Source organism: Polypterus senegalus, chromosome 5, assembly GCF_016835505.1.
Source record: "Polypterus senegalus isolate Bchr_013 chromosome 5, ASM1683550v1, whole genome shotgun sequence".
Classification (NCBI taxonomy): Eukaryota; Metazoa; Chordata; class Cladistia; order Polypteriformes; family Polypteridae; genus Polypterus; species Polypterus senegalus.
This window is the reverse complement of record NC_053158.1, coordinates 197,725,958-197,741,067: the sequence shown is the minus strand read 5'-3', so window position 1 is coordinate 197,741,067 and position 15,110 is coordinate 197,725,958. Positions and strand designations below refer to the sequence as shown.

The window sequence follows — 15,110 nt, the reverse complement described above, 5'->3', positions numbered from 1 at the left end:
ACCCTAGATCAATAGATAAATAGATAGATAGATTTATTAATCCCAAGGGGAAATTCACATACTCCAGCAGCAGCATACTGTATACGGAATACGTAATGTGTTGTAGAAATTAAACATATCAAAGAAAGAAATTTGTTCTCAACTAGGACATCTTTGAGTCAGGAATCAGGCAGGAGGAAACTTGTTCTTTGCATCCTTTAATTTCTCTTCAGTAAATGCTTGAACATGGAGTATTTCTGTTACAGCAATCTACTAAGGGACAGTGCCCTGGGCAGAGGTTGTCAGCAAATGATCAAAGAATAAGTGCAGAGGTCTAAATTTATAATTGACTGAATTTACATAACAGCAATTAATAATAAGAATTCATTACATTTATATAGAGTATCACAAGAGTTTGGGGCAGTCACCCGTATTTTATGCCCTGGCTGCAAAAAGGGTTGGATTTTGTGGAGTTGTGTCTGGTTCAAAGTCCAAAACAGAACTGATGACATGTGGCAAAGATGGCAGTTTTAAAGATCTGGACAGGAAGTGATGTCATCCTGGAATGTGGAACCGGAAGTGATATCATCATGAGTTGGCATAACCAGAAGTGATGTCATATGGACAGGAAGTAACGGCATCATGGAGGATGGAAAACTGAAGTTACGTCCTCGTGGCCGACTGAACGGGAAGTGACGTCTTCTGGGCAAGAAGTGACGTCATCAAGGGCGCCGGTACCCTGTGGAATTTTTCATGAATGGTCTGCAGAGGATTGAGAGATAAAGTCAGTGCACCTCGCCACCCCCAGGTCAGACATGGTATTGTCACTATTCGAGCCCTTTAGGTGCCACTCATGCACACATGTGTGACAAGAGCTAGAGCCCTTAAGCTGCCCCCCATGTGCACGCGTGTGCTAATTTATATAAAAAATATACAAAATATACATTAAAGAATTCCTTTACATTGAGTAACTTTTTAATCTCTCCCTTCATCTTCTGTAATGGCAGGTATTCTCACCTTCTCTCACTCTTTCTTCTTTAATGATCTGCCCTGGCTTTGATCCCTCCTTTATACGTTACCTGCTCTTTCCTTTCGAGCTGCACACCTAGTGAAGGCTATTCAGCCAAAATGTTGTGTCTTTAGCCTTCTTTCCTTTACAGTGTCATCTTTAACATTATTTTTTAAATTTGCAGATGCACGGTGACACAGCCCCTCACTAACTCCATAGTTTGATTTTTGTGTAAATATAAAACAAATTAAAAACAAGCTTTAAAATGATGAATTCCAAAATCTAGGAACATAACGTGGCCTTTTCGAGTCTGTTTTAATGATTCTCAATCCCATATTCAAAGCATTTTCTCTTTTTTTTTCCAGGTTGTTATTCTGTATTTTCAGCCAAGCGTATTTCGATGTATTCTTCTAAGATGGGTTCGTCTGCTGGGATTTGCCACTGTTTACGGGACTGTGACTCTCAAGCTGTACAGGTACGTCATCGTCTATCTTTTCCTATAAGGCCTGCAGGGAGTGCTCTAATGGAGTGTAGGTTAATCTAGCAGTCTGCATTTGAAATTCTGCAGCTGCTCAAGCACAAAATGGAAAGTGTATTTCAGTTAATTATTCAGACTTTTCTGTTTCCCTAACATGTTCTTAGACTGGCAGCTGAGCTCTTTGGTGACTCCATTATATAATCACATCACTTTGGCCGATATGAGGTCATTTTTTTTTTTAAGATGACCTATGATCTGTGTGGATGACTCCATTTGGTTTCATTTTTAAAGGACCAGCAGTACCAACTAAGAAACACAGCCAGCATTATTCACGACTTTAACCCAGTGGTGCTCGGCTGCACTACTTGCAGGTTCTGCCTCAGACATTCTCTTAATCAGAGGATGCATTTTTGGAAGTGACCTGCAAGTTGTCTCTTCTCCCGACTCCTTTATATTGTTGTACACAGACAACTGTTTGTCAATTACAGCCAAGTTTGTGGATGACTTAGGAAGGAGGGGACACTGGGGTTGAGCCTTTGTTTTTGACCCCACCTAGGTGTTCTGAGTGAAATAAATGAATATGTAATCCTTTTCTTCCTCTGTCTCTTCTTCTTCTTCTTTTGGCTGCCCCCATCAGGGGTCACCACAATGGATTATCTTTTCCATATCTTCCTGTCCTCTGTATCTAGCTCCGTTACACCCACCACCTTCATGTCCTCTCTCACCACATCCATAAACCTCCTCTTAGACCTTCCTCTTTCCTGGCAGCTCCATCCTTAGCACCCTTCTCCCAATATACCCAGCACCTCTCCTCTGCACATGTCCAAACCAACGCAATCTCACCTCTTTGGCTTTGTCTCCAAACCATCCAATCTGAACTGACTCTCTAATGTTCTCATTTCTAATCCTGGTCATCCTCGTCACACCCAATGCAAATCTTAACACCTTTATCTCTACCACCTCCAGCTCTGTCTCCTGCTTTTGGTCAGTGCCACCGTCTTCAACTCATATAACATAGCTGGTCTCACTACCATCTTGTAGACCTTCCCTTTCACACTTGCTGGTCACAAATCACTCCTGACACTCTTCTCCACCCACTCCACTCTGCCAGCACTCTCTTCTTCACTTCTCTTTCACACTCCCCGTTACTCTGTACTGTTGATCTCAACTCATCCATCTTCGCCAGCTCTACTCCTTGCGTCTTCACCTTTCATCTGACCACCTTCTCATTCACATATGTGTATTCTGTCTTGGTGATCCTACTGACTTTCAGTCCTCTCCTCTCTAGAGCATATCCCCACTTCAAAAGAGATTCCTCGACCTGCCACCTACTCTCAGTACAGATCACAATGTCAACCACAAACGTCAAAGTCCACAGGGACTCTTGTCTAACCTCGTCTGTCAACCTGTCCGTCAGCATTGCTACAGGAGATGCACAAACCAGTGTGTTTCTTCATGCAGTTTTCAACTCCAGATAAATGGGGAGGTTTAGGTTGGGAAGGGCATCCTGTGTAAAAGTTTGCCACATTGACACGTGAAAGACGTAATGTGAGGTATAAATTAAACATATCAAATAAAGAAAGTTGTCCTCAACAAGGACCTCCTTGAGTCAGGAATCAGGCAGGAGGAAACTTGTTCCTCGCATCTTTTATTATCTCTTCAACATATGCTGGAACGTTGAGCATTTCTGTTACAGCAGTCTACTAAGGGACAGTGCCCTGGGTAGAAGTTGTCAGCAAATGATCAAAGAATATGTGCAGAGGTCTATATTTATAATGGACTGAATTTACATAACAGTGCTGAATTGCTGCATTCACATCATCTGACATTTTAATCTGATTGGTTTGTTGGTTTCCACAGTCCATCATCTGATTGTTTCATTAGCTTACATCCCTAAACAACATATCTAAATGAAAGTCTCATTTCACTCTATTCTTGGTCCTTACAATTCTTTACAATACTTCTTGATTTTCCTGTGTGTCAAGTCTTACTGGGTACACGATAGTCACCCAACTCCTTAAACCATCACCCAGAACCTTCTCATTCCTTTTTGTTCACTTGACCTTTATCTAGTTTCCCTGATATGTGTGAACACGTTTCTGACATTTATTAACCCTTTCTGCTACCTCTAAGATAGATACTATATTTTTCATATGAACAGCATACCAGGCACTTAATACACAATAACTAAAACTGCTCAAAAGATATCTGAAACATGAATAAGATACAAGACTAACATGAAGATATCTGAAATATAAACTGATGAAAAAATCTGAAAACACTTCAGATCTCATTGGGAAAAAAATCTTGCTGGATATCTCTACTGATATGGAATGGGTAATGTGTTAAGAACGAAAGGATGCCACATCGTTTGATGGAAATGAAAATGATCAACATACAGAGGACTGAATTCAAAGACACCCCGAAAATCAAAGTGAACAAACGATGCGGCAGGCGAGTCCATTTTGCCAAAATTTCATTGCAGCAACGCAGTAGTTTTTATGGCCCCCCACATGCTTGTATGCATGCCTGACAATGTTTTAGGGGTATGGAACACTTCTAATGAGACGATGGATGGTGTCCTAGGGGATCTCCTCCCAGATATGGACCAGGGCATCACTGAGCTCCTGGACAGTCTGAGGTGCAATCTGGTGGCGTCGGATGGACCCAAATATAATGTCCCAGAGGTGTTCTATTGGATTTCAGTCAGGTGAGTGTGGGGGCCAGTCAATGGTGTCAGTTCCTCCAGGAACTGTCTGCATACTCTCGCCACATGAGGCTGGGCATTGTCATGCACCAGGAGAAACCCAGGACCCACTACATCAGCATAGGGTCTGACTCAAGGTGCCATTGTATAGCCTGTAGAGGTCTGTGCCTCCCTCCATGGATATGACTCCCCAAACCATCACTGACCCACCACCAAAATGGTCATGCTGAACTGTTACAGGCAGTATAACATTCTCCACGGCATTCACGTCTGTCACATCAACAACAACAAACATTTATTTATATGGCACATTTTCATACAAACAGTAGCTCGAAGTGCTTTACATAATAAAAGAATAGAAAAACAAAAGACACAATAAGAAAAACAAACTAAATCAACATTAATTAACATCGAATAAGAGTAAGGTCCAATGGCCAGGGGGGACAGAAAAAAACAAAAAGAAACTCCAGACGGCTGGAGAAAAAAATAAAATCTGTAGGGATTCCAGACCATGAGACCGCCCAGTCCCCTCTGGGCATTCTACCTAACATAAATGAAACAGTCCTCTTTGGATTTAGGGTTCTCACGGAAGGACTTGATGATAATGGTCACGTAGACTTCTGCCTTTTAATCCATCCATCATTTTTGGAGCATCATGACGCTTTGAGTAGGCAAAGTGCTCAGGGCAAACCTGCTGTCATCTGTAAAAAGCACAGGGCGCCAGTGGTAGATCTGCCAATTCGATATTCTATGGCAAATGCCAGTTGAGCTCCACGGTGCCGGGCAGTGAGCACTGGGCCCAATAGGGGACGTCAGGCCCTCAGGCCACCCTCATGAAGTTTGTTTCTGATTGTTTGGTCAGAGGCATTCACACCAGTGGCCTGCCTGCTGGAGGCCATTTTATAGGCTCTGGCAGTGCTCATTCCTGTTCCTCCTTGCCCAACAGAGCAGATACCGGTCAGTCCTGCTAATGGTTAAAACCTTCTATGAGGGACCCTGTCCAGTTCTCCTAAAGTAACTGCCTGCCTCCTGGAATCTCCTCAATGCCCTTGAGACTGTGCTGGGAGACACAGCAAACGTTCTGGTAATGCCACGTATGGACGTGCCATCCTGGAGAAGTTGGACTACCTGTGCAAACTCTGTACAGTCCAGGTATGGCCTCACACTACCAGTAGTGACACGGACTGTAGCCAAATGCAAAATGAGTGACGAGGGAAAAATGTCAGTGGCCTCCACCTGTTAGACCATTCATTTCTGTTTTGGGGGTCTTCTCATTGTTGCCCCTCTAATGCACCAAAGCAGCTGAAACTGATGAATAACCCCCTCTGCTACTTAACTGACCAGATCAATAGCCCAGAAGTTCAATTGACTTGATGCTATACTCAGATTAAAAAGTGTCCCTTTAATTTTTTTGATCAGTATATATTACCCCTAAATAACTATGTGACCCCTAAGTTTTATTTTTTTTTCCACAAATTTCAGAGCTTAGGAGCCACCTTAGCTTGAATAGGCAGTACATAAGAACAGCAAGCAGTACCAGCGTCTGCAGTAAGTCCAGTCGGGGGTCCTTGATATGGCTGGTAAGTTATACCACATAAAGCTTCATAGTGCAACAGTAGCTGCATGACAAAAAGGCAAAATAATTGCGATCAAATGCAAGGACAAGCAAGACATTTGCCCCCTAATCACCGTTCACAATTCGGCAACTGTCATTGTACATGTCAGGGAAATGTGGAAGTCACTAAGCCTTCTGCTGTGGTAACCTACAATAACAAAAGGAGCCCATCAATCATGCAGGTCAGGCACTGACATTCTACCCTCTTATGTGCAAGCAAGAGAAAAAACTATAAAAAGACTGAAAAGAAATGAAATGCTTCTACTGTTGGGAGCGCAACATCAGACTGTGCATTGGTGACCGTCTCACACAAAGCGCGTGTATTAAATCTGCATCAGTACAGCAGTGGACATCAGACAGACCTTTCCCTTTGTATTTAAGCTTTTGCTATTTACTGTACACATTTTTGTTACTCATTATCACATTTTTCTTTCTAAACAAATCAATGTTTTTGGTTTGTTTTTCCAGGAGTAAACATAACATTAAGGAGGCTACATTCCAAAGTCTTGCTGTGCAACCACATCATTTAGCTCAGGCTCCAAAGGGCTCTTTTATTTCCCATAGGTGACTAAAAACTTTTAGAACACCTCCAGTTTTTCAGTTTTCATGGAAATGCATGACGTTTAATGTCTTAATGTTTTATAAAATGGCAAAACAAAGGCAAATAAAAAAATGTTATTCAAATTTTTGATTCATCAAAGTAACCGGCATCACTTGCTGATGTAACAGCCAAACTGTGGTAACCCTTGTGGTTCAGAGTTCCAGTTACCATCTCTGCTTCTAGCAATAGAACCCCAGCCTGTCATACGTCCTCCTCCTCCATGTTTGACAGTTCGCATCGAGAAACCATCCTGTCACCAACTCGACGGCGTACAAACACCCCGCGTGATAAATCAAATATTTCAAATTTGGATTCATCACTCCGTAAGAATTTCTTCTAGTCTGCGTTCATCCACAGCCGCTATTTCAAGACCCTCTTTTAATCCTTTAAGGAATGGCTTTCTAACTGCCACTCTCCCTGTCAAACCTGGAGTACAAAGTCTCTTCTTCACTGTAGAAACTGACACATGCTTTCTTCAACCACCGTTAAGCTGTGCTTGAAGCTGTTGTGCTGTGACGCATCTGTCATGCAAGGTGGTGGTCAATTGGCATTAAAATGGGTTGTACTGAAGAGCTCAGTGACCTTAAACGTGGCACTGTCCTAGGATGCTACAAGGCAATATGTGAAATTTCTGTTGTGCTAGATCTTCGCCGCTCAAATATAGGTGCTAATGCCATGAAACAGAAGCGTCAAGGAGCAGCAACATCTCAGCCATGAAGTGCCAGAACTCAAGTGCTGATGTGCATGGTGTGCAAAAATTGCCTGTGATGTGTTGCCTCACTCACAACAGAGGTCCAAACCTCCTCTGGAAGCAACATCAGCCCAAAAACGTTGTGTCTGGGTCTTCTTGAATTGGGTTTCCCTGGCCGAGCAGCTGCACACAACCCTAAGTGCACTATGCGCAATGCCAAGCATCACCTAAAATGGTGTAAAGCATGGCGACATTGGACTTTGGGTTAGTGGTAACGTGTTGTCTGGAGTGATGAATCACTCTTCACTATCTTGAGGGTTAATGGTCACATCTGGGTTTGGCAGATGCCAGGTGAACCTACCCTGGCATTGCACCACCATGCCTACCTGTCAACTACATATTAATGCCAATTGTTTTAGAATGAGATGTCCATCAAACTCACTTAGGTGTGATGGCCAGGTATCCACAAATGTTTGGCCTTGTATTGTTTGTATATTACGGTGGAATTTTTTCCCGGTCCATCTGTGAGGATTTCTCTGATTTTAGAATATTCACTTTTCCACCTATTTTGTCATCACTCAGTTTAGCCAGCTTATTATATGTTATATTTTTTTTCTCATGATAACTTACAGACATCAAAAGGCACAACATCTCCAGTGTTTATTCCTGAGGGATTCAACTGCTAACATTACCTCATTTGGAAATTTTTCCTTCCAGCATAATCTTTTGCTTAACTAGCCTAAGCAAATTTTGCAGCCAACTGTACACCGCACCTTGATTACCTGCTTAATTTAGTTTAGTCTTTCACCTCTCATGCGGTAAATTATGAAAAGTGATTTTAAAACCATGTTAAACGATATCGTTCGTATATACCACTCTGAACCACTTCCTTTCTTTAATTCCCATTAATTCCTCTCATGAAATGTGATCTCCTCAATCTAAATCCACACCTCATATTTGTCGTTCACTGTTATCTTATTAGATCATTCATTTTTCAAAACATGTTAGCTATTTGGCTTTCTTCTACTAGGGTTGATCTGAGCGCCTCTTCTTACACAGCTGAGTATCATTTGTTAGTGTGCAGTAACACTTAACGCTACTCACACAGTTTTTAACTTCTTCTTCCTTTACACATTGGAATAAACAGTCACAGAGCAGGCCGCTGGTTGGAATTTCTTTGTCTTTAAAATTTTCAGTAGGAGCCAAACACAGAACCAAACGTCTGTGTACTGAACACCACTGCTCACTCACTCCAAACTTCACTCCACTTCCTGAATGCTCCAAAAAGGTGGCTGTTTACCCAGAATCATATTTGAATTATTATACAGTGCAAACTTGCATTCAGACATTTATCCTAGCTTTTGTCTCTATGGATGTTTCTGGAATCCACCTTAATAAAAGGATAAAGTGTCTGTGTGTCTGTCCAGTTGCTATGTTTCTGTCATTCCAACAGATAGCGCATAACAAATATTTGTAGTAATAAAAAGTATTACATTTGGCATTCCAACAGATAGCGCATAACAAATATTTGTAGTAATAAAAAGTATTACATTTGGCATTCCAACAGATGGCACATCACAATCATTGACACTTCTTTTATAAATTTAATACTAAATGTCATATAACTGAGACATTTGCATTGTACACTGCAAACTTTGATGCAGAACTTTACATTGATTACTTAAGCTTCAGCCTGTCTTAGATGGTGTGACCACTAGGGGGTGTTTCAGCACCCCAAAACTCAGACGCAACCTTAGAGACACAAGTTCTGAGTTCAAATTAACGTTTTATTTTTACCTTTTACAAAAAGGTTCTGAAAAACTCATACTGTACAATGCTATTCCTCTCCTTCTCTTTTTGTTTCTCCAGGCGAGCTTTATCTTCCATCCACTCAACTCCAACTCACCTGGATGAGGTTGAGTGGTCTCTTTTATCTTGGACCTGAGAGTACTTCCAGTGCTAGGGCATAGCCCGATGGAACTTCATCTGGGTCAATCAAAGTCCCAAAAAGTAGACATGATGAATCCCTGTAGCACCCCCTGGCAACTCCCCCTGGCAGCACCCATGGAACCTGATAAGTCTGTTCTAGATAGATAGATACTTTATTAATCCCAGCATGCCTTGCAGGTGCCCATACAGGTATAATTGACCAGGGAGGCTGCCATCTTATGTATCTGGGGAGCATATAATCAAGCCAGATTGTCTCCCCCTCTCCTTCCACTACACTTGGCCTCCTGGCCAGGTATCGTTCCTTGCTCCAACCTTGCTAGGATGCTTCTGTGATCATTGCCACTCCGGTATCTTCTGTCTGTCTTCAGGTTGAGGCATGACAATATCCACCGTCTTTCTTTTGCCATTGTAGGGCTGACTTTCCATCCACTTAAGTAACCATGTCCTAACCCGCCCAGTACACCTCCTCATGTGCACCATCCATCACAAGGTGTAGCACAGTCATTAAATAATATGCAACCCACTTATCAAGCCAAGATCAGTTTTAGCTGTACAAAGACTGGACTGGCCAAATGTTCCATTCCAGCTTTACAAAGAAAACTAGGGGAGTGAGAATTCTTATGCATAGAACCGTCTCATTTGTAGTATCAGATGTAATATGTGATCCTGAAGGGAGATATGTGATTGTCATAGGTAATTTAACCCTAACCCTACCCCTAACCCTAACTGTAAAGTCAGTCATTTTCCAACCCGCTATATCCTAACACAGGGTCACGGGGGTCTGCTGGAGCCAATCCCAGCCAACACAGGGTGCAAGGCAGGAAACAAACCCTGGGCAGGGCACACACACACTCATCAAGCACACATTAGGGACAATTTAGGATCACCAATGGAGCCTTCCCATGCAACTGGAGTTTTATGGGGGGTGGAATGTGGTGTTATGGGTCCACAGCTCGTTGAGTAAAGGCCATTTTTAAATAAATAATCAATGTGCTCGCGGCTTAGTGAGGGGACGTTGGGCCATAGTGGGCCATGGGACGATCCGTAGGGTGTGGGCGTTTCTCACCTAGTGCACAGGTGAGGAACTGCCCACATTCATGATTGTCCCGCGGCTAATGCTGCAGCTGCTGTGGCCCTCGTCATTTTAAAAAGAAGCGCGAGTCGGTTTTAGGGGAAGAAAAGAAACGTTCGGGAAGAAAAAAAACGATCGGAGAGAAAAAGGAAAGGAAAGAGAGGACGGAGGTTACAGGGAGCGTGGAAGCAAGCGGTGCAGGAGAGAGACGGACACGCAGAGCGAGCGGACGGGCGAGCGAATGGCGCTTCGTGGGCAGCTGCGAGGAAGCTGGGTGTTAGGCCGACACCCAGGTGTTTGTGTAGATGTCGCTCCGCTGGCGATCTGGTAGCGGAGTGACAAGGTGAAAGCGACGAGCCGCAGAAGGCCGCGGAAAGGCAGCGGAAGTCGGGAGGCTTGGTGGTGGAGTCCCAATATGAGCGACCTGGCTATTGGGGTAATCAAGTCTCGGGACTGGGATGAGTGCCAGACCGAAGCCAGGGATCGGAGGTCTCCAGTCTCGGCGTGTGAAGTAGGATGGCAGCTGCAGAGAGCGTCTTGCCTGCTGCTTGGCCCATACGGGATAAGCAGGTGAGACGCTAACAGAAGAGCACCGTATTTGTTGATGGTTTTAAGACTGCTTCCTAAAAAGATTTTAACCTCCGATTTTTAAGGATTGTTTTTTCTATTTATTGATTTTTTTTAACCTCCACGTGTTCTTTTTATGGATTATTTATTTAATGAACTATGAAGATCTGCACTATTTATGAACACTGTTTTTGTTGACTGTTTTAATAAAAGCACTTTTGTACTTTCAACCATCCCCTTGCTCAGATGCTCAATTTGCCTCCATTGACTGGCTCACTCGGTTTCATTATCGACGGTGTTGGGTTCAAGGGTTCCCAAACAGCCATGGGAGCGTGGAGCCAGAACCTACATCGTCACAGACTGGCCAAATGTTCCATTCCAGCTTTACAAAGAAAACTAGGGGAGTGAGAATTCTTATGCATAGAACCGTCTCATTTGTAGTATCAGATGTAATATGTGATCCTGAAGGGAGATATGTGATTGTCATAGGTAATTTAACCCTAACCCTACCCCTAACCCTAACTGTAAAGTCAGTCATTTTCCAACCCGCTATATCCTAACACAGGGTCACGGGGGTCTGCTGGAGCCAATCCCAGCCAACACAGGGCGCAAGGCAGGAAACAAACCCTGGGCAGGGCACACACACACTCATCAAGCACACATTAGGGACAATTTAGGATCACCAATGGAGCCTTCCCATGCAACTGGAGTTTTATGGGGGGTGGAATGTGGTGTTATGGGTCCACAGCTCGTTGAGTAAAGGCCATTTTTAAATAAATAATCAATGTGCTCGCGGCTTAGTGAGGGGACGTTGGGCCATAGTGGGCCGTGGGACGATCCGTAGGGTGTGGGCGTTTCTCACCTAGTGCACAGGTGAGGAACTGCCCACATTCATGATTGTCCAGCTAATGCTGCAGCTGCTGTGGCCCTCGTCATTTTAAAAGAAGCGAGTCGGTTTTAGGGGAAGAAACGTTCGGGAAGAAAAAAAACGATCGGAGAGAAAAAGGAAAGGAAAGAGAGGACGGAGGTTACAGGGAGCGTGGAAGCAAGCGGTGCAGGAGAGAGCGGACACGCAGAGCGGCGGAGGCGGCGAATGGCGCCGTGGGCAGCTGCGAGGAAGCTGGGTGTTAGGCCGACACCCAGGTGTTTGTGTAGATGTCGCTCCCGCTGAGCGATCTGGTAGCGGGAGTGACAAGGTGAAAGCGACGAGCCGCAGAAGGCCGCGGAAAGGCAGCGGAAGTCGGGAGGCTTGGTGGTGGAGTCCCCAATATGAGCGACCTGGCTATTGGGGTAATCAAGTCTCGGGGACTGGGATGAGTGCCAGACCGAAGCCAGGGATCGGGAGGTCTCCAGTCTCGAGCGTGTGAAGTAGGATGGCAGCTGCAGAGAGCGTCTTGCCTGCTGCTTGGCCCATACGGGATAAGCAGGTGAGACGCTAACAGAAGAGCACCGTATTTGTTGATGGTTTTAAGACTGCTTCCTAAAAAGATTTTAACCTCCGATTTTTAAGGATTGTTTTTTCTATTTATTGATTTTTTTTAACCTCCACGTGTTCTTTTTATGGATTATTTATTTAATGAACTATGAAGATCTGCACTATTTATGAACACTGTTTTTGTTGACTGTTTTAATAAAAGCACTTTTGTACTTTCAACCATCCCCTTGCTCAGATGCTCAATTTGCCTCCATTGACTGGCTCACTCGGTTTCATTATCGACGGTGTTGGGTTCAAGGGTTCCCAAACAGCCATGGGAGCGTGGAGCCAGAACCTACATCGTCACAGACTGGCCAAATGTTCCATTCCAGCTTTACAAAGAAAACTAGGGGAGTGAGAATTCTTATGCATAGAACCGTCTCATTTGTAGTATCAGATGTAATATGTGATCCTGAAGGGAGATATGTGATTGTCATAGGTAATTTAACCCTAACCCTACCCCTAACCCTAACTGTAAAGTCAGTCATTTTCCAACCCGCTATATCCTAACACAGGGTCACGGGGGTCTGCTGGAGCCAATCCCAGCCAACACAGGGCGCAAGGCAGGAAACAAACCCTGGGCAGGGCACACACACACTCATCAAGCACACATTAGGGACAATTTAGGATCACCAATGCACCTAACCTGCATGTCTTTGGACACGAGGAGAACATGCAAACTCCACAAAGGGAGGACCCAGGAAGCGAACCCAGGTCTCCTTACTGCGTGGCAGCTGCGCTACCTACTGTGCCACCATGCCACCCAACTGTAAAGTGATTTAGATAAATATCTATGCACCCAGTGTTGATGATAGGGACATCCAAAATGTATTTGCATCCATTCCCAATGTGAACACTCATAAAATTATAATGGCGGGGACTTTAATTGTGTTTTAAATCCAGACCTTTATAGGTCTCCTGTCACATGGGTGATGACATCTAACACTGCAAAGACAATTACACAGTTTTTAACTGACCACAACTTATCAGACCCCTGAAGATTTCTAAACCCAAACTCAAGAGCATACTCCTTCTACTCACCAGTGCATCATTGCTACTCAAGAATTGATTATTTTTTTGTAGATAACAATTCCTTGCCTACGATTAAATCTTGTAAATACGACGCTATTGTTATTTCCGACCATGCCCCTTTGATTTTGGAGCTAAAATCATTATGCCCCACATACTCATCTTGCAGGTGGCACTTTAATCCACTTTAATTAGTAGATGAGAACTGTACAGAATTATAAGCACTCTGACTTTAAAGTCCCCCTCACCGTGTCCATGGCTGTGCTTCTGGGCAACTTCAGAACACAGCAAGAGAGAAAAGAACGGGAAGTCAAATTCATGCTAAAATTTAACACATGACAACATGATTTGAATAGAGACAAGAGTTTTATGGGGAGATATGAGGATTGTTTGCATCTCTCGGACTGACAACCTGACTGACAGACTCGCACTGTACTGAAAAACTCATCAGAAACTTCAAAAGACTTTGGTGGACAGTTATCTTATCCAAAGATCTTGACTAGACATTGTTCTCCTCTCTTGCTAAATGAATCTTAGCCTGAAGAGGTCTATTAATGTTTTACATTTAAGATGTCTCACTTGAAGGTTCTCTAATGTTGTATCTGTCCTAGTGTGTATATAAACACAGGGAACTCCAGTTTCTGTATTACATCTTCCCTGAAGAAAGACCCCGAGTTGCCTCAAAAGCATGTTGTAATCTTTTTAGTTAGCCAATAGAAGGGGTCATTTTGCTTGACTTCTCATTACATTCATAATGGCTAACACGGTACAACACCCTAGTACTAAATTCTGCTTTAGAGGCCAAACTACAGTGTCTTTGAAACATGGAAGGAAAACCGCAATGATGAGAAATGAATATAAACACTGCTAGGACAACGGTTTGGGAACTGAAGATATTCTTAAAAACATAAAAAGGGTTCTTTAGACTTTTTTACTTCTGAAATTACCGTTGAACGAGACGTTTTGAATTAATATTATGCCAACCCATGTTTACTGTATGTAGAAGAAACATTTCAGAACCAGCTGGATATCTTCATGTGAAACATCTAGTGAACAGAGAGCGGACTATTCAATTCCTTTGAAAGTCTTTCCCTAATTTTATGTTGTGTCGTCTTAACTGACTGTACCCTCTTTAAAATCACTGGTTCTTTAATGACATTTTAATCATAACTCCATGGCTTGACCAAGCTCCATTTAATTCCGGTAAGAGTTCTTTGCATATGTCAGTTTTCTTTCTGCTTTGGAAAACATCCTAATATGTAGAAGAAAGTGAAATCTTTCATGTAGGCTACGCATTACGCAAACAGATTAAGAAAACCTGGACTTCGCCTGTGTTATTGTGTGCAGCAGGGGTCCTTTTAAAATCATGAGCCATTGATATTTCACAAATATGTCATCATCTATTCATGGTTATTTAGTGCATTGAGCACAATATGGGTCTAAATAAATGCAGCTTTTTCTGGAACCTTCATGTGGATGGATCTTTTGGAAATCTAAAATGGTTCCCCTATTGCATCCATCTGAAGAGCCACTCTTGCACTCTTATTTTTAAGAGTTTAGGATGACTGCTTTCACAAAAATAAGGTAACGTTTGTTATGTTACTTTAGAAATTTTTCATGACCTAATAAAACATCTTTGGGCGGCACAGTGGCGCAGTGGTAGCGCTGCTGTCTCACAGTTAGGAGACTCGGGTTCGCTTCCCGGGTCCTCCCTGCATGGAGTTCGCATGTTCTCCCCGTGTCAGTGTGGGTTTCCTCCCACAGTCCAAAGACATGCCGGTTAGGTGCATTGGTGATCCTAAATTGCTTGGTGCATGGGTGTGTGAGTGTGCCTGTGGTGTTATGGGTCCACAGCTCGTTGAGAAAAGGCCATTCATTTTAAATAAATAATCACCGCACCCGAGGCGGTTTCGTGGGGCGATGTTGTAGCGACACTTC

General features: G+C 43.3%; 1 protein-coding gene across 1 annotated transcript in view; it reads left to right on the top strand.

The window, feature by feature from the left end:
- Positions 1 to 15,110, top strand: part of LOC120529794 (probable G-protein coupled receptor 158) — a 441,265-nt gene that overhangs the window by 392,041 nt on the left and 34,114 nt on the right. The window contains exon 6 of the mRNA XM_039753931.1: positions 1,354 to 1,463. Coding sequence (XP_039609865.1) covers positions 1,354 to 1,463 — 110 coding nt within the window. The remainder of the gene's footprint in view (positions 1 to 1,353; positions 1,464 to 15,110) is intronic.